This window comes from Pseudogymnoascus verrucosus (genome assembly GCF_001662655.1).
Source record: "Pseudogymnoascus verrucosus strain UAMH 10579 unplaced genomic scaffold scaffold_28, whole genome shotgun sequence".
Taxonomy (NCBI): domain Eukaryota; kingdom Fungi; phylum Ascomycota; class Leotiomycetes; order Thelebolales; family Thelebolaceae; genus Pseudogymnoascus; species Pseudogymnoascus verrucosus.
In genome coordinates this window covers 310,918-330,046 of record NW_017263679.1, presented here as the reverse complement: position 1 = coordinate 330,046, position 19,129 = coordinate 310,918, and the positions used below count along the sequence as shown (strand labels likewise).

The window sequence follows — 19,129 nt, the reverse complement described above, 5'->3', positions numbered from 1 at the left end:
CTCAAAGAAACTGGAGAATGCTATGAGTTAATAGTTTTTGATGTATTGAAGTTACTTCCGTCGCGCAATATATGAGTTATTACACACAGCAACAACCTTCATGTCGCAAAGAGCTCAAAACACACGACTGTAGTCACCCACTCGAAAGAACTGCCACTCCCATACAGTATATCCTAAGTTAAAACCGGCCTTTATTACTAGTCATCTATAAAATAATAAATATGCCCCCTAATAATAACATTCTTCACTCCCAAGGCTTTGTAATGTCACCACAATTGCCTCATTCTTCTCCCAACTTCTGCCACCGCTTCCACAGCCCATAAAGCATCGTCGTCTAGTACGAGTATTGCGTGAGCGGCACCGCCGCCCCTTTCTTCCTAATTTAATTCTTGCAGGTGACATGACCGGTGCTAATCGTAGCAAAGTCGGCGTCCCCGCTCCAGTAGATTTCAACCGGCCTGGCATTAAATTTCGCAAACGCTCCCTCCATCATTTACAGTATGATCAACGTTCGAGGGATCGAAGGATGAAGAATTGAGAGTCCAAAGGATGCGCAATCAATTAAAGGTCCACAGGTGGGGCGAGCAGGGTGGTACTTTAAAGCTAAATTTCTGTGGCAGGGTATCCCCTGCGCCTTATTCAACACCAATGTATTGAAAGAAGACGACACGCTTGAAGCCTTGAAAGAGACTGGTGTCGTTATTTAGCGAGCTCCTTCACGATAGCCTTTGATGTTTTTAATTGTCTCTTCGAACGAATTGCCAGCGTCAACAACGAAGACTGCACTCTCACGGGCCTCCTATTAATAACTGATGTTCAAGAGCTAAGAAGTGCACTATGCAGTAGTTAATAGCGGATAAGCTCCAACGGCTACTTCGACCCAACAGTAAGACGTTTATCGTCACCGAAGAATAACCGCACTGATGGAGGCTGGGTAGTCTTAGAGATTCACACACACGTCAAAGATCTACTAGATTTCATCCATAAAACTGGTACATTGTCTTATTCTTGACCCAGATGATCGCCGCTTTTATGACGTTCGGTGTCGTTTTGGGCAGAAGAATTATCACAGCCTTCATCGGCAAAACATATCTGGTCACAGGAACAGCACGGTATTATGTAAATGCAATTGACATGTTAATAACTACTTACTTCTAGTATCGTACATCTAGACCGTCTCCGAAATTACCAATACCGTACCGAGCACTCGGGTCAAAATTTACCGGCTGAGCCAGCCTTTGTCTTTGCAGAAGGCTTTCATCTTGATGAATCCATGGAAGAGCCCAAATAGGATACTGGCTGGCAGGAATCCCAGATCTTTGGGGTGTGCGCGGAAGAGGCCCTCGAGCTTAATGGTCTTGGTAAAGAGATATAGAAGGAACATTAGGACCCACCCAGAGTTACCTGCCCAAATAGAAGTTGGATCCAAGAGTGAACGAATCTGATAATAGCAGTACCAGGTCAAAGGATCAGTGATTAGCCCCATCGAAGTAAACACAGCAATGTACTTGGCATAGAATGTCCAGGGCTGCTTCTTGCACACAGCCCACGGGTTCGACTCAACGAAGAGGGTCTTGTAGTTTCCGCGCCAGCTACTGCCCGCCCATCGCTGGCACTGATACAGGAATTTGAACCCGCTCTCTAAGGTAGTGAGAAGCTGTGCCTTGGGATGGTACTGCACATACATTCCCCATCCTTTTTGGACAAGCCAGCGTGTTATCATCTTGTCATCTCCCGTCGCAAGCGGAACCCCATTAAACTTCTCGTTGCAGAAAGCGTCGAGAAAAGCCTCATCTTGAAGGATGCACGTGCGGAGAGCGTTAGTGCGACCGGACATACACGAGATGCCGCCATCGAGAGTTAGCGTGGCGGCCCCCTCAAAGTTGCGACGCTCGAGGTAGACGGCACCAAGAAAGTTGATGCAACGTGTGAAAAGCGAGCCGGAGCGTATACGGATGGCGGCCATGCCGACGCCGACCGAGCCATTGCGAGGATGCTCGAAGGGGGCGAGGAGCCAAGGGAGGATTGTGCGGGTCCAAGTGACGTCGTCGTCGACGAGAATGCAGATGGAGGTTTGCACGGTGGGGATCACGGCCGCCAGCTGAGTGCGCTTGTTAGCGATCGGGACGCTATAAACTTGGATGCGCGGGTCAGCGAGATCTTCGGTGAAGGCGAGTAGTTTGGCCTTGCGGTTGTCTGTGGTGACGAGAATAAGCTGGTGGATGGGCGTGGCGAGGATGCTCAGGAAGTGCGGCCGGAGCTCTTCCATGTCATCAGTTATGGTGGGGATAAGAACTGTGACGTCCTTACCGCTGTATTTGGGACCGCGAAGGACTGGATAGGGGCGATAGAGATACTTACCTATGAGATTGCCGATGAGTCTGCCATAGCGATAGGGGGTATGAAGAGCTAGGAACCACTGATGCCATGTCCAGACAGGCAGGAAGGTCAGGAGAAAGCTTATGGAGCTCATGGTGAAGTTTATTTGGTCTGACAAGCGTTGAACTTACCGTGTGTTGATTTGCTTTGGTAGATGTGTACAGCTCACTTAAACCAGTTAAGTGAAGGTATTGAGCTTGTGAGTTGATGTGGAATGATGAGAAGAGAGGGAAATTTGGGGATTATTTATACTGATAAAATAAAATATAATGCAGTTTGAACGATGTATGATATCCATTGAATGGTATGTAACGTCCATTGAAGATTGAAGGGGATATGATAATTTTGGATGGTGAAAATACGATACACGTTGACCGATGTTTAATATCCTTTGAAGGTGTACAATGCCTATTGAATATGAAGACACAATCACAAACAGGATGAAAAGCAGGCATTGTTGATGTTTAAGTTGCTGTAACATGCTTGCCTTGTTCCCGCCATTGTTAACTCTGCTACATGCAGCTTCTGTAACGTCAACAATGTCGGAAACAGGGTCAGTAAAACAATCGGCCTAAGAGTTGATTAAAACAAAGACGCGACGCCATCGGAGCTCATAGCCTTTCACCTTTCATGAAGGAAATGGCCTTTGGTTAAGTAAGCATTAGTAGAGAAATATATATTCTTTGTCGAAATAAGGTTTTCTTCGTTCTTGACTTGGAGCTTCCCCTCTGTTGTCGCTTTCATCGTCTATATTTACTTCGATCAATCAAAAGTTCCAACTGAGCTTGATATTGAGCGCGCGTCATGTCCTTGTGAGATATTGCGACTGCCTTTCCTACCCCCAACTACTCCATCGTTCGTTTGATCTGGCGCAAGCGCGATACTGTCTTGTTCTGTTGTCCTGGTACGGCAGGTAGGATCCCAACCCTTATCCTCACTAGCCCTCGAAATTATTTGTAGCCCAATCTCAGCCCCATGATCCCATAACTTGTCCTGATATAAATCGTCTAATATAACTTCTTTTCTCAAAATATAACGATTCACACAGTACGGAAAAATCGTAAAGAGCTGATGGCTCATAAATGTTCTGAGAGGAACAGCAAAGACGAGATCAAGCTCTTCGAGGGAGCGCTGTTTTGTTTCAGGGAGGAAAAGAAATATGAGTGCTGCGGCGACGAGATTAAGGCCCGCAAAAAGGCAGGGCGAGCCTGTGTCATGGAGGTGGTTGTTGATTCTATTAAATTTACGTCAGTGGCTGTCCTATAGCACAAAAGGGGGGAAATCGAGAGAAATAAATTACGGGCCTGCGGTAGGTAAAATAGAGATAACAATGCGGCAAAGAAGAGGTTGAGTCCAACGCTGACAGCAACACCCACTTCACGGTGAGATAGTGGAAACCTGTTGAATGACACGATTAATTCTAATTCAGGGAGTGCTAGCACACTAAGGTGACTTTACGATTCAAATGGGGTATGACAAACATGAAAAGAAAGAGTCCATAGCCTGCCGGAGACTCGGGGGTGTAGAAACTAAAAGCTGCCCCAAGGAGAAAGATGCTCATGAACGGCAACGTGATGAGGAGTAAAGTGCGGCGGCCGAGGGTATCAATGTTGCGGATTGCAGGAATGCAAAAACCGAAGTTAATAGCGCCTGTAGATTCCAATGTAAGTCTTCTGCACACAAAGGAAGTAAGATGTCATATTGCGGGTGCTTACCGAAGCCAAAGGTATACCTTTTCTGTCATAGCGTAGTAGCCTTCTACGTATAGTCCCTTACTCGTTAACAGGCCTTTATAGGGAGAGTTTGCTATAGGCGGCTTAAGGGGTTTAAGCATATCACTTAGCAATAAGCTTTTGAAACACTCTAACTCTAGCTTGCTATAGTAAAGCCTATAGTAATAGATTACTAAAAATTAGAAAGTAGGCTTCTACTGTCTACTCTAGTACTTATTTTATATTACTATGTAGATAAGGTATAATAATAAAGCATATAAGAGCCTATTTATAGCTTTTTACAAAGGTTAAGCCGTCTACAGTCGCTGCTACTAAGCAGAATCGCTAACGCCACAGTTGAGTTAGCACTAACGTTACGACCGTGGCAGATATGGCCTAATTCGGAAGGGTGGGTGCAGGGGTGGTTGGGGCCTGAGGCCAGCGAAAAATCGCTCATCGTGATTCCGGGGTGGTGGAGGTTATATTCTAATTTCGCTCATGTATTAGTCGATTGGCGGGATTGTGGCGCATTAAGGCTGAGCTATAACCTCTCCTGCTGATCGATGTATGTATGACTAAGCTAAAAAGCCGCGCAACGCTTTTCAGTTCATTGCAGATTGTTTCTCGTCTACCTTCTTACAGGTGCTCCATTTACGCACAAGCAGGTTGACTGTCCGTGTTTGTGACTTAGCTTCTCATTATTTCAACCCTTTAACTTTGGTTCTCCCTGATGTCCATATCATAGCTTCTTTCTTCACCGATCCATTTGAGACCATGGAGGCAAACGTTATGGCAAACGATGTCGAGCTTGAGCAGCTACGCCGCTCCATCGTCAGCCCACCGAGCATGTCGATGTGGACTAAATTGGTTCATCGAAAACTCGCCGTGCACATTATTATCACACGATACAAGACAAGCATATCAATCGTCTCGTCCGAGTAGCAGAGGATCCAGCTGCATCGCGACTGTTAGGCGACCGACAGGATACATCGGCGTTTCACGTCAGGGCCGCAATTTACCTTTCTATTTATGGCACGATCCTCGTTGCAGCGCTACAGATCTATGCGGCTGTGACAACCCTTTCATTGTCACTCTTCGTTACCATGGCAGAGAGTTGTTGTGAGGCCGTGAGCAACATCGGCCTGAATTACCTCCACAGGAAATCCAAGAAGCTTAGCGGTTCGCCCCGATGGCCAGCAGGCGCAGGAAGGTTGGGCAATGCTGGCAACATCTGCTTCGCATTTGCCCTAATGGCCGTATCATTGGTTCTTACCGTCGAGAGTATCCGCGCGCTGGCCGGGAACGATCATGAGCTCGGAAAGTTTTCAGTGGCAGCCATTGCCGCTGCTGTGTGCGGGTTCGGCATCAAGCTCTTTTTGGCAATCTATTGCTTCATCTTCCGGAAACACAGTAGTCAAGTGGAGATGCTCTGGGAGGACAATCGCAACGACTGTTTTGAATATGGCTTCGCCATTTTCACATCCGCAGTTGGCGCCAAATTGAATTGGTGGGTTGATCCAGCCGGTGCCATGCTTATCGCATTTGTCATCATTATCACCTGGGTCGGTACCGTCCACTCAGAGTTCCTACAGCTTTGCGGAGTTGGCGCTTCGCCTAGCTTCGTACAGGAGATTGTCTTCCTTACCATTCGCCACTCTCAGTTAATCTTGAAAGTCGACTCGATTCACGCATATCACTGGGGTGAAGACCTTGTTGTTGAGGTAGATATTGTCATGGCGCCTGAGCGCTGCCTTCGTGAGGTCCACGACATCTCGCAAGAATTGCAAGACAAGCTTGAGACGGTCGAAGGCGTTAGTCGTGCTTTTGTTCACGTTGATTACGGTAAGCTTTCATTACAATCATTCTGTCGTTTTCGTACAATTTGTCTAATAAAACTCTAGAAACTTCGCATATGCCCGAGCACCGCAAAACCCGTTGACGAACCTGGAAATCGCGATTGCATTTTGTAGCGCTCTGTGTGAGCATCTTTTTACAGTCCATAGAACAATTTGTATCGCTATAGAGTCTGCTCGCGCTCCCTCTATTAAAGAGCACTCCTAACTCGATTTACAGAAGTAGTTAACCGTGTTTACTCACTGACTTGTTAAGGCTACACATAGTACAAGTCAGCCTCGTCAGCAACAAGCCACAGCAACAAGCAACAGTCAGTAGCCTTACCAAATATGCTAACATAAGCGGATTTACTTCGTAAGACCTAGGGTCACTACACACTAACTAAAATCGTTAGTCGCTTTTGACTCTAAGGTATTAATTTGCGTGGCAACTATATATGAATTTGCGCTTTATAGCAGCTGCATAGCTAATGACGATCTCCCGCTTTGTAGTAAGGCCTTAGAGCTTAGCTATAATCCATTTATATGTTTTAGAAATAATAAGAGCTTCATGATAGAGCTGTAGTAGAGGAAGTCTGTTTCGCTATGAAAGCAGACCCTCCAATTAGGCGTGAGGGCGATAATGCAAATATAAATTTCCAGAAGGAGCAGCAGACTAGGGTGTTAAAGAGTAGCTGTAGAATACGATTTATGCAAAAATATAGGGAATATTAATAACTGTACAGATTTTGAGATGCTTAAAGTCAAAGTACCTATCATATTTTCCTGCACGGTGGGTTTTCCTCCACTCAGGGACGGACATTAGTTGTGGGATTTTCATTCCATGACCGGGATAGGGGCTGGTTGGCGCATAATTGGCACTGGGCGGCCCGAGCGGCTCGGGCGGTACCAAGGCCAGTATCGCCCGACTGACCAGGTGATACTGGGCACCACCTCTCGGAGACTAGCTCAGGGGCAGAGTAGTTACAGTAGCTAGATTAATAGAATATGCATTCACTTCTGAACAATTTGGCCCTACTCGTGCTGATACCTGAATTATTATTTTTACAATTCTACATACGGACCACTACCAACGCCAAGCTTCACAATAGTAGTATGAACACTTTGACACTATGAGCTTCCGTTGTGCTCTCTGCGATCGATCTTTCGATAGCGACGAAAGCCTACAGCACAAACAAGACTCACTCGTGCATACCATCGACTGTACCACTCTGAGACCGTCAGTACGGCAGCGAGACGGCTCTACAGCAGCAGCTACGCGACTCTCCGGTTCATGCTTCGTCCTTGCGCTGTTATCCCGTAGAATCATGGCAACGCTCATTACTAGCAGTTATCTTCCAGCCGCGGCTTAATACAGTTCGGCATATGTACTAAGTGCCCGCGCCTTCTCCTCACAAATACCATATATGTTCCTCCAGCGACGTATACCGCAATGACGCTGATGACGGCAGGCCACTGAAACTGGTCTGCCTTGGAAAAGATGATCGTTGTTACGTACGAAAGGAGCTCAAAAAGGTTCTGGAAAGATGCTTCCACGGTGGAAAAAGCGCCCCGACTCTGCTCATCCACCTCCTCTTGTATAATGCTCTGAGCGCAAAGATCAAAACTCCACAAACCCACACGACTCAATATGACGGCGCCGACGAGCCCGCTTGCTACGAAGAGCTTATTCCCAGTGAGGCTTTCACCACTAGCAAAGAACCAGGACAGTCCCCCAGCAAGCCATATCATCTGCCATGTCAAAAACCAGATACCGCCTCGCACAGCGCCGATGTGTTGTTGTACTTTGGGAGCGATCCAGGTTGCGGAGAGTTCGAAAATGGTGCTAACCACGCGGGCGGCACCCACGGCATAGGACGTATAGCCCATGGCGAGGAGAAAGGTGATCATTTGGCCGGAGAAGGAGAGGACTGTAAAGTAGAGCAGAGATAAGGAGATTGAAGGGAGAAATGCTGGGTGTTGGAAGTAGTAAGGTATCGAGTTGAGCGGAAGGAGATTAGAGGCGGCTGACTGTGCGAAGTCGATAATCTCGCGCAGTGAAACTCGATTAGTTTCATTCGCCGATGGTAGTCGCTCTGAGTCGTCTTCGGCAGCAGTAAGGCTGTTCTCAGTCGTCGTTCGTTGAAGAGCCGGGACCATTCTGAAAACCGCCGCAATCGTAAAGTACTCGATAAGGACTGACGTACAAGTCATCGCCAGAGTAACAAAGATAGCGACGATTGTAGATGCTCCATCAATCAACGAGATAGCGAGTGGACCAAACAATTTGCAAAACAGGTCGATGCGGCGCATGCGAGCGTTAAGTATCCGCCGAGCTGTATCGTCGTCTCGTGAAATGACCACAACCCAGTCCCTTTCCACAGATACCAGATTCAGGACTGAACACAACTTCTCTATACATGACAGTAGTATATTCACGACAAAGAGGCCAACCCTCAGCTTGGTTCCAAGCTCTTTCCGCTCGTATAAGATCCAGAATATACAGCACGATGCCCCAACTGCCAGCCGTTGGCCTACAATGGAAACTCTGACAACTTTCAGTCTATCGCCTTTATCAATCCAAGATCCTAAGGCGGGCGATAGCATAACAGCGGCTGCGCTACGCACAAGCGCATACACAGACATTGGCAGTAACGTCCCGGGGAAAATGGCGGCAATGAAGAGCACAGCGCCCATCTCGAACAGCCGCGAGTTCCATGTTGACAAGAAGTGAGAGATGAACAACCGGCTTGTAATCTGTCTCGATATTGGATGAGAAGATGAGGCTACCGGTCGCTCCGAGAGCTCCTGGATGTCGATGGACCCCGTTGTGAGCACAGAATCATTGTTGTGATATGTGTCGTCAGTAGCGCTGGGTGGATGATGAGCGGCCACTGGGATGGTCGGCCTATTGTTGGGCTTGGCAGGCTCGTCGGCAGTGGCGCTACTTGTGCTGCTTTTCTCGTTGCGAATTATTTGTAAGTCTCGTCTGGTCTCTGGGGCTTCATTAGAGATTACATTGATAGTAGAAAGACCGATGGTTTCCATGCCAGAAGGCGCAACAACAATATTCTCGCCCATTCGTTCTGTCCAGGGCGATGTTTGAGTAGACAGAGGTGTCGATGCATTATACAGTATGCCGTGAACGTGAAACTTGCGATCCCGGGAAGCGGAAGCTGCTGGTGAAGACTACGTTTGCGTCATGCGTTAGTAATCTGCTCTTCGGCGGATCAGCCTGCGACCGAAATTGAACGATCGGCAGGTGTTCGGCACGCAGAGCACTGATGCCTAGCGGTGCTATTGCCCACTTCGTGCCGTGTATATTCAGCCTTCTGGATACCACATAGTGCAGGTTGACTAGAGTTGGTTTTCGACGCAGTTCTGCGGCGCTGAAGATTGCCCGATTGAGAAACTCTGGAACGTGCATGCATGGCACTTAAGATAACCGAGATCGGATGTACTAAGTGACTCCTCACGTTATTGGACGAAACGGTGGCGAGGCACAGACTTGGACCCTTGCTCTTCCCTAAGCCCAAAAAGTTGCAAAGAGCGATGGCTAGCCCAAATCGGGACAAAAGCACCGACGTCGAGGTAAAAAATTCCTACAGGTGTAGCTGCATCCGCCGAAGGTATACTTCATCCGGTCAATGTTGTTTGAGGCAAGGTCTGCAGCCAAGTGGATCTGAGAAGCTTCTATCATGTCGAGGAAACACATTTAATTTCGCCACCCACTTCTTGATACCCGAAATTACCAATAGCAGTAGTTACGCTGCCCATACATCCAGGCGTAGGGTTCCCAAACCCGTTGGATTTGGACACGTCAGGGAGAAGGGAGTGATATAGCATAAATGAGTCTTTCCAGACTAAGTTGAAATACTGAAAGTCTTTCTTATGCCAGCCTAACTGAGGCGATCGCTTTCTACTCCCTGCCCACCTTTAATTAAGAACATGAATTCAATGAACTTTGCGCCTCGGGGATAATAATTGACAGAAAAATTTCCCAGTAGCTCTATCTCGGCCGTAGACAACAGATGGGTTGGCATCATCGTAGGCCAATTGCCTTTGGCTATCTGGCGAGGATCGAGGAATGATATAAAACAAATCCCTACCGAGATTCCTTTGCTCTTCAATCTCTTCAAAGACGTGCTGGAAGCCCAAGATGAGACCTGAACCTTCGTGGGTAATGCAGTTGTTAGTATACGCTGTAATCATGTAGTGGACGCCGCTCTGGACAATCTGGCTGCACCGCGGGAGGCGCAGGTGGCACATATGAAGGATCTCAAGGATGCCCACGGAATAGGAGCTGTGACGAGCACAAGCCCCAAGGTCCAGGCTAGATATTGTACGCAGAAGAACAAGAAGCCAGTGATTGACTCCGGGAGGGTCGAGTTGGGCCAAGTGATGTGGAGATAGAGGTGGCAGCGCGAGGAATTCCTCTATGTTCTCTCTGGATTGGAAGATCCGTGCAGCAGCGTAATAGACGTAGTTCATTGCCGCTTGGTGGCTGGCGAATTGCAGAGGAGGCTGGCCGAGCTGCAAGGGGTCCCAGGCGTTGGACTTTGATCGGAAGCTCTCGTTGGGGAGATGTGATGGGGGAAGTGCCGCGTACCACCTATCAAGCTCTGTTCGCTGCTCGCGGAGGAGGGCCTCGTAGTCCTCATCTGGGATTGGGACTTTTGGTCTCCATGGCTGTGTCACTTCAAGCAGGTTGATACGCTCGTAATAATCCCGACAACATCGTGAGCTAATGCTTTCCATATCGCCACGACCGGTGTAACGCTCGAACAACACCATAAGACTAAGGCGCCACGACTGTAACATGTTTACTATGACTGCTTCATCTCGCGCCTCTGACGGATCAAGCAGCTGCTCAACACTCAGACCAAGATCTAACAGACTCTTTTGGAAATCCAACACTGTGAATGGAATACGGTGTTTCCAGTTTTGGGCGCGCAGAGACGTCCATGACCTTACCAAGTCCCTGGTAAGGGCAGATTGGTCGCAAAAGTCATGCCTCGAGGAAAGCAAATGCTCGATCCCATGATGGTGGAACGCTGCGCCTCGGAAGGACCCAATGTGCGACTCAATGTATACAAAGAGCATCAAGATAGCAAGGACAGCAGTGGGTTCCTGTTTGCTGTAGTCCGCCGTCGCAAGCTCGCGTTTAGCAACGTTGTAGTACATCCTCCCATAATTTTGATGGTCTTTATTCGGCGAGAACAGCCATCGTTTTTCGTGTTCGATAGTCCAAGAGCTGACATCTGTTCGAGCTTGAGCTAGGTCGCATGCTGACAATGCGATGATAGCAGGTCTCAATGCTGTGCATCCATCAGTAAGACTCTCCACCTGCTTGAATTGAACAGGTAGCGTCTCCAGGAGATGGGTGTGCCAATGGTGGATATATAATACCTCCTGCATTTCGTGGAATCGATCGTCCACCTCAACCCTAGTCGGCGGATCATTCGCTACAGTGCTCGCCACAGATGGACTAAAGTCAACGAAGCACGAGAACCAGGCCGTGAGGTCTGGCGCAGAGCCGTCCACTACGCCTGATGGTGTGGCTCGTGGAGAGTCGTCAGTAGATGTAGATATGTTTGTGAGGTTCAGTGCATGATGTCTTCGAGTGGTGGGGCTTTCAGCGCTGTATATCGAGTACCTGGTAGCATGCTCTGACCCTTTCCCACCTTTGATCAGTGGGCTCTGCAGAAATGCAACATATTCTTCATTGTCCGCGACTAGGACCGATGTCTGTGAAATATTAGAACCTCCATCATTATCTCTGTCGTCTACCAGCGCATGGTGGCTAGTAAGAGGCTGAGCCTTTCGACGGAATCTTCGCCTGTTCTGCGTCTCGTCTTTGAAAGTCGAGGTCGTATCGTTGACAAATTCGAAGCCGGGTCTGCTGATCTCGCAGTGGATACCAAGTCGCACACAGGCCGCACATCGCGGTTTCCCTTCATCACACTACCAATAACAATTAGGTCTTGTTTTAGCCTCCTTGGAGCGGTCGGAGCAGAATACCTTTTTCCTCCGTCGACGGCACGATTCACAGCTTGTACGCGTACGTGTAATGCTCGTCATACCTAACCGAGAACACTTGAATGTGACGTAAACAAATAGGCATATTCAGAGCCGGTACCTGACAAGTCCGCCTCTTTGACTGTCATTCTATTTGAACTCCAGATAGGTGAGAAACAGTCGGCGTTAAAGAGAAGATGCGCTTTCGGGTGGAAAACACGACCGACCAATGGTTGACAAGTTGTACTAACCTATTAAGGAAAAAGTCGCCGCCGCTACCTTTCTCATATATCTAGTGTAGATCACGAACATATATATAACCCATGTCTCGACGTGAGTTTACACGGCAGGACATTTGACACCCATCTATCATCTACAGCCATCATGATTGCTGCCTCTTGGACTAGCTTGCTGGCTTCCGGCGAATTGCAGCGCTCCTCACACGTACTGTCTGTCGTGCGCGGAACTGGATACATATTCGGCGGAGAGCTATTGCCTCGTCAGCCACGTGATAATCACGTTTACAGGCTACACTCAAAATATCATGGTATGTTGCACGTCACATTCATGGGCATGATGGGCTGACTTCACGCGATGTTAGCCGCCCAGTTAGTTCTGGAGACAAAAGGCACTTCTGCTTCACCATCTCCTCGCGTTGGTACGGCTTCCGCTACGCTTAATGGCAAGGTCTATCTCTTCTCAGGACGTGGCGGAGAAGCCATGGCCCCTGTCGAAGAGCATGGTGCTGTATGGATGCTGGACCCATCGAACATGAAGTGGACGTCACTTTTGCCGTCGGACTCCTCGAAGCCGTTCCCGCCAGCTCGAAGTTACCATTGCTCCACAAGCAACAACAGGGATAGGATCTTCGTGCACGCTGGTTGTCCGGAATCTGGGCGTCTCGCAGACCTGTGGTCTTTCGAGCCATCGGGTTGTACATGGACGCGGCTTGCTAATGCCCCTGGTCCTGCTCGAGGTGGAGCTTCTATTGCATTTTATGGGGGCTTGCTGTATAGGATGAATGGGTTTGATGGCAAGGTAGAGCAGGGTGGTAGCCTCGACATCTTCGACCCAGAAAGTAATACTTGGTCCACGAAGTACTACGCTGCAGATAACATCTCAGGGCCTGCTCCAAGGAGTGTAGCTGCTACCCTTCCCGTCGTTGCAAGTGGGAAGCCTCTCCTCGTGACGCTGTTTGGCGAAAGTGATCCTAGTTCGCTAGGACATCAGGGGGCAGGTAAGATGCTCGGGGACGTCTGGGCATACGATATTGCTTCGGGAGCTTGGTCTGAGGTCGACACGAAAGCTCCCAGCACGTCCTGCAGACCCTCCCCTAGAGGATGGTTCGATGCAGACGTGGTGGACCAGTCAGCAATTTTGGTGTCGGGTGGTCTGGGGGAGGAGAACAATCGGCTTAATGATGCTTGGTTGCTTCAATTCTGAGGTTGTCGCGAACCATTCTCCGCGGAAAGAACCTGGCAATAGCCTCTTTGCTGTAAGAAATAGCTTAGTGGTTCATATCATCCGTGGTCATAAAACGTTTCCTCCAGGCCTATATCTGGGGGGCTGAATGCCCCATGCTCTAAATTTGATCAAGTCATCAACGGATCGTCAATAGGTGAAAGTTGGTGGTGTCATCGTTGAGCCTATCTATAAAATGTTAGTTTCCTGTCGCCAGCTCTACGTGAGACAGCAACACGGCAGGAGGATTACGTTCTTGCCCCTACTGCATCCCCTTAGTGAGGAGAACCACTGCCGACCCTTAGCACATCCACTCTGGGCTGTGGGGCTAATCGGCACATTCCAGAGCCCTTACCTTATTAAGTAACTTTCAGCGCATTTTGAAGCAGCTTAGGGTAACCCTAACCCTAAGCTGCTTCAAAATGCGCCGACGTTATGATGCTATTCAGTTTAGCAGAGATTGACGATGAATTATTAGAATATGCAATCTGGCATTGGTTAGAGAGGTCATTAGGGGCAGTGAGACCCAGTAGCTGCCGCCTCACTTCCTGAACTAGATGGAGGAATGGCGGAAGTCGAAGTGACTTATTTACACGTAATTCTAGGTGTAACAAAGAATAATCATAAATATTAAGAAACAGATCTTAACATATTGCACTAGAAAATATTTAAAAAGAATTCCAACTTCCTTAAAGGCATCCACTCCTCATCTTGGGATTTAGGAAGGAAATTTGCTAGCAATGGGAAAATCACTTGTGCTTAGCGCTTTCGTATGAGAAAATTCCATTATTCGTAATCAACCTTGTAAGTTAATCAAGTCTGGTTTATTAATAAAAGTAACAGCTTGATACTATAGGCTACAATTCCGATTCTAGGCCTATCTAGAGACCTCCACGCCCTTACTTACAATAATAAATAGTCCTATAATCCCACCCATTCTGAGAATACAAGATACGCTTATTATCCTTGTACACATCGAAGTTCCGGAAGTTATTATGGCTAGTGCCAACCATCGTATAGTCTGGCTCGGACTGCGCATTAGCGTTGATGTTCCAGGCAAAGACGTTGCCATCAGCAAATGTAACTAGTATTGTTAGCGAGGGGCTCTATGAGTAAAGTGAGATGCTTTTGCATAAAGGTGTGTGCAGATGTTGTCTGGCAGTGAGGGAAAGGGACTGGGAATGGATGCGAAAAGGGATTAGAATAAAACAACAGTAAACAGAAGGTCGATCAGGAAATGAAAGAAAGACATACCGCTCTGTTCATTACCCTCCCATGGGATCCAGTCACGCCCCACGCCTGCAGCTTCAAGCGGCGGATCAGGCGATTGTCCCTCGGCCTGCAGCGCATTGCGGTACCAGCCAACGCCGCATTTCTGGCCGCCGGAGGAATTGGTTGCGTTCACGAGGAAGATCCCTTCGAAGCCTTGTTGCGGTAGTTGGCCTTTTAATTATTTGGCATTAGTGCTCGCTGCTTGTGAATTACACGACACGATGTTATGCGAAGAGGAAGTGAGACGGAGAGAAGGAGAGGAGGGGAGGGAAGATAGTTATAGGGAAAGAAGGGAACGATACCTTGCGGGTAAGGGTACTGCCCGATGACATTACCTTGTGGGAGGTAGCGTGCAACGACGAACTCGGTGCCGGAGGAAGATGTCGCGGCTGCGATACCGACGTTCGTGGTATTTGCCCAGACGCACTACGAAGATCGGTTAGTTCATCATTAACTCCATCTCAGATATTTTTGTCTCTCTCCTCGCTCCCCCTCTCGTCCTCCACCCTAACTCCCATTTCTCTTCTCTGGCAGACAGGCGCGTGATCCAGCCAACAAAACATGCAAAATCTACATCACGAAGTATTCAGATACATACCTGAGTGTAATGTCCTGCCGCCTCAACCTGACTCCCATCAAAAATGCTATAGCTATAAGCTGTCTTCTCAGCTAACCACAGCCCCGTTGCATTTCCCAGAATCGTATCGCTTGCTGGCGAAAACAGAGCGATGTTCTCACCCGCGCTGGCGTTGGGGTCGTGGTCTAAGCTGTTGACTTGAGCGAGGTGGTTCGCCCAGCTTTGGGCTGCGGCTTGCAGGTTGTTGTCCCATTGGAGGGGGGCGACGCCGAGGGCGGCGCGGGCTTAGAGAAGATTAGTGTGTGGTGCAGGTAGGATGCTTTGTTAGGTGTTTTTCGGGAGTTATTGTCACTGCGGGGTGGTGCGCGGCGCGGCTTACCTTGGTTGTGGAGCGCAAGGGCATTGTCTTGGTCAGACATTTTGAATTGTGTCTTTGGTCTTGGTGGGATTGAGCTTGAGATATGTACTATGATTTCGTTTTTGGGTTAAGTGCAGATGGATGGTAGCAGATGGGGCAATTAACGGGACTTTATAGAATGCTCGTCTTGTTAAAGCTGAGAAAAGATGTAGTACCCATTTATCCACCTATCCATAAATTCACTAAAACGCTGATGACAGCATGGAAGTGGCTTAGGCAATAAAAACCCAATGATTAAGGGCTTTGGCCCAAATCTCACTTTCAGCTCAAGATAGCAAGCCTACCATGGGCTATCTTCCTGCGAGTTCGAGGGTTTTGGCGAATGATATTATTTGCTCAATAAGCTCAATAATGCGGCTTACGGAATCGATAGTGCTTGATTGAAAGAAGCTCAATAATGCGGCTGACGGAATCGCTAGTGCTTGGTTAAAAGTAAGGTTGTGATTCGCAGTGACGCTAGGGCTGACAATCTTTCAGAACATGGATATCGGTGGCTCCGCGAGCTTCAGCCCCCAGCTTACATCCTCTCCAAGACTAGACCAGGCCACTGCGCAGTCAACCCCAACAACTGGGATTGAGCAATTACTTAGATGCAAGTAGTTTGCCAAATCTGATGCACGAACGCATCCAATGATTCGCATGTTGGTGCTAATATGCGCGATGATACAGTGCCTTCGAAATGAGCTGAAAATCTCAGAGAGAACGGATGGGATGCACGGGTTGCAACTGAAGCGATATAAATAGCATCTGCCTGGAACTGTTTGCTCCGAAGTAGCTCCAACATGCCGCTTATATACGGAGCTAAAGGGTGTCTCGGGACGAACATATTTTTGGGTGGAGAAGGGTTACTCAGTCAGGTTTGCCAGATGAAGTCTGGATATCCACCGAGTCAGTGTCTACAGCTTGCTGATTCGTGACGCCACAACATAGGTCTCCTGCAACATCGCACCACGGGATGGATCACATTTCGTGCATGCTGTCAACTACTCTCTTTTGGGCTATACCCCAGGGTGCCGGCTTAGATAAGACGGGGCCCATTCTGGCTCCTCGTCAAGAGTTGACGAACCCTAGCGAAATGAGCCCTGGCTGTGTTGTGGTGCATAAACAAAGCATACCTGACCAGGCCTGAGCATACCTGAGCCGACGCTGAGCCGGGCCTGAGCAAAAGCGGTGCAAGGTCACAAGAGCAAGACATGCGACAAGTGTCGAGATTCCGGTGGTAGTACTATATGATTGCTATATCCTACTGTAGTATTCCTATTCCGACTCTACCTTGGTGCTGCCGAAAGTGATAATTCTGTTCGGTAGCAGGGATTCCACCCATATCGGCTGGTGATCCCCAACGTACGGATATTTAGGCAACAAACAGATCAGAACATATATATCACATGCTCCCAGCTCGCTTTTAAATCTTTAACAAATTTGTATATATATGTGTTCTGGCCCAAAACACTAAAATAAAATGGTGAAACTAAGTTTGGGACAGAAAATATTACAGCGTATACCTGTAATCTGGATGGAAGTCACCTCCCTTTCCATTCAAGATTGCATCCTCCCTCTCTTCTGGCGTCAACTTCTCTCTCTTCGCATTCTGATGTCTCAACAAAACCCACAATGACGAGTGACCCACACCCGCTAGTAGCACCGCACCCAGGCTGACACTCAGACCCGTGACATACTTCCCGCCCACTGAATCCTTAAAGATCTGCCCAATAATCAGACCGGCGCAGTTGCCCAAAGTCTGGTTGACACCAATGGCAGTCGCACGCTTGTAGTATCCCGCATGGCTATTTAGGAGCCACGTGCAGTTCAGGCCGACCATGATGTAGATTCCTGGTGCGATGAGAAACACAGAAAAATACAGTGGAGCACGATTGGCTTGCGGGACTGCGAGCTGGACTGCATATCCAATAGCCGTGACGATGACACCCGGGAGCATAAACGCGGCACGGCTATTGTACCTATCGGACATCCAACTGACCAGGATGTAAGCTCCCGACGCCCAGAGGTAGATGGGAATAGTCAAAAGCTGCGTCGTAACAGTATCAAAACCAAAACCCTTGATGATGATAGGCATAAAAGTCGACAAGCCAAACGAGCAAGTATCGCCCATAAACTGACTCCAGCAGCTAATATACAGCTTCGGGTCCGTAAGCGCCTTCTTGACCTCCGCCCAGTCGAATTGCGGCTTCCCATTATATCGTGCATGGGCTTCCGCACGCAAGCGCATTAACGCCTTATCATCCTCTGTCAGGAAGCGTGCCTCCTCAAAGTTATTCGGGAGCACGAAGTAGATCACAATCGAGACGACGACGGAGGCGCAGCCTTCAATGATGAACAGCCAGCGCCAGCCTGCCAAGCCGGCAATGCCGTCCATTTTCAGGAGCGCGAACGCGAAGAGCCCGCCGAAAGCGCCGGAAAGAGCGGACGCGACGAAGAGATAAGAGATACGGACGGCTTGCTCGCCAGGCGTGTAGAAAGTGGAGAGGTAGAGGCATAGGCAGGGGAACATGCCGGATTCAAAGGCGCCAAGGAGAAGGCGGCAGGCGTATAGTTGACCGGCGTTTTTCACGAAGCCATTGCCGATGATGACGCAGGCCCAGCAGAACATGAGGGCGGGGATCATGCGTCCTAATACCTGTTAGTTGGGTTTCTGCTTAAAGATGGGAAGGACGTACGAGGATGGAATTTCTTCAGGACCAGCGAGCACGGGAGTTCAAATGCGACATAGAGGACGTAGAAAAGCGTCACGGCATCTGTTTTCACACATTAGCATTTCCGCGTTCATGTCTGTCTTTGGAGTGTGTGGAAACAGGACTTACTTCCAAACTGGTTTCCAACCAGCCCCAAGTCCGTGATTAGCCCAGCCGACGCCGCATTTCCGATGTTCGCACGATCAAGGTATGCCGTGAGGAAAATCAGAGTCATAACCGGGGACAAGTACATGTCCAGCTTGAACAGCAGTTTACGCTGCGCTACCGGGTCGATGTACATCGTGCTCGCGTGACTTGTGCCATCATCATCAATTGAGGCTTTCTCGAGTTGGTTGATCTGTGCGTGGTCCTTGGCCGCCAGTTTTGGGGTGCTTTCAACGTCCATGATGGACGAAGCTCAATGCATAAAATATGTGAAAGTAGATGGATGTGCAACCTCTGTCTAGGAAATTGATAATGGTGCAATATGTTACTCCATGGCCAGACGCATATATATCTATATTGCAATGCCAGCCCAGGCGGCTATCAGTTTGGTTCCCGCTTCCTGACCTGCTGTTACCTTCGGGATCTTGGAGTCCGCTTCTTTGGGGAAATCCCAAGAGATAGGAATCCGAGTGAATGTCCGTAGCGCATAATTGCCCCGTGGCGAATTGCTCGACATATCGCGTCCCGCTCAACGTTTTCTTCGTGAGGTCGTACGTAGTATGTGTCCGTAGCGTAGTCCGAATCGATGGTGGTAAGGGACT

The 19,129-nt window shown here is 48.6% G+C and overlaps 7 protein-coding genes across 7 annotated transcripts; 2 read left to right on the top strand and 5 right to left on the bottom strand.

Moving 5' to 3' along the window:
• Window positions 1–1,219: 1,219 nt before the first annotated feature.
• VE01_06524 (uncharacterized protein) lies at window positions 1,220–2,473 on the bottom strand (the record flags this gene model as incomplete). The annotated part of the gene is made up of 1 exon (XM_018275969.1): window positions 1,220–2,473. One exon carries the CDS (start codon window positions 2,471–2,473, stop codon window positions 1,220–1,222), a length of 1,254 nt encoding a protein of 417 aa, XP_018129511.1.
• A 2,392-nt stretch (window positions 2,474–4,865) lies between these two features.
• Window positions 4,866–6,030, top strand: VE01_06523 (uncharacterized protein; the record flags this gene model as incomplete). Its single annotated transcript, XM_018275968.1, has 3 exons — window positions 4,866–4,958; window positions 5,009–5,933; window positions 5,993–6,030. 3 exons carry the CDS (start codon window positions 4,866–4,868, stop codon window positions 6,028–6,030), a joined length of 1,056 nt encoding a protein of 351 aa, XP_018129510.1.
• Window positions 6,031–6,973: 943 nt separating this feature from the next.
• Window positions 6,974–9,851, bottom strand: VE01_06522 (uncharacterized protein). Its single transcript, XM_059463806.1, has one exon. The coding sequence runs from the start codon at window positions 9,002–9,004 to the stop codon at window positions 7,268–7,270; it is 1,737 nt and encodes a 578-aa protein (XP_059319629.1). The 5' UTR covers window positions 9,005–9,851; the 3' UTR covers window positions 6,974–7,267.
• Window positions 9,852–12,121, bottom strand: VE01_06521 (uncharacterized protein). The gene is made up of 2 exons (XM_018275966.2): window positions 11,945–12,121; window positions 9,852–11,887 (listed from the first exon to the last, which is right to left on the bottom strand). Exons 1-2 carry the CDS (start codon window positions 12,002–12,004, stop codon window positions 9,878–9,880), a joined length of 2,070 nt encoding a protein of 689 aa, XP_018129508.1. The 5' UTR covers window positions 12,005–12,121; the 3' UTR covers window positions 9,852–9,877.
• Window positions 12,122–12,302: 181 nt separating this feature from the next.
• VE01_06520 (uncharacterized protein) lies at window positions 12,303–13,753 on the top strand. Its single transcript, XM_018275965.2, has 2 exons — window positions 12,303–12,488; window positions 12,543–13,753. Exons 1-2 carry the CDS (start codon window positions 12,326–12,328, stop codon window positions 13,382–13,384), a joined length of 1,005 nt encoding a protein of 334 aa, XP_018129507.1. The 5' UTR covers window positions 12,303–12,325; the 3' UTR covers window positions 13,385–13,753.
• Window positions 13,754–14,245: 492 nt separating this feature from the next.
• Window positions 14,246–15,843, bottom strand: VE01_06519 (uncharacterized protein). Its single transcript, XM_018275964.2, has 5 exons — window positions 15,631–15,843; window positions 15,273–15,535; window positions 14,977–15,100; window positions 14,657–14,845; window positions 14,246–14,486 (listed from the first exon to the last, which is right to left on the bottom strand). The coding sequence occupies exons 1-5, from the start codon at window positions 15,668–15,670 to the stop codon at window positions 14,302–14,304; spliced, it is 801 nt and encodes a 266-aa protein (XP_018129421.2). The 5' UTR covers window positions 15,671–15,843; the 3' UTR covers window positions 14,246–14,301.
• Window positions 15,844–17,006: 1,163 nt separating this feature from the next.
• On the bottom strand, window positions 17,007–19,116 carry VE01_06518 (uncharacterized protein). The gene is made up of 3 exons (XM_018275963.2): window positions 18,492–19,116; window positions 18,348–18,425; window positions 17,007–18,300 (listed from the first exon to the last, which is right to left on the bottom strand). The coding sequence occupies exons 1-3, from the start codon at window positions 18,766–18,768 to the stop codon at window positions 17,162–17,164; spliced, it is 1,494 nt and encodes a 497-aa protein (XP_018129422.1). The 5' UTR covers window positions 18,769–19,116; the 3' UTR covers window positions 17,007–17,161.
• Window positions 19,117–19,129: the final 13 nt, after the last annotated feature.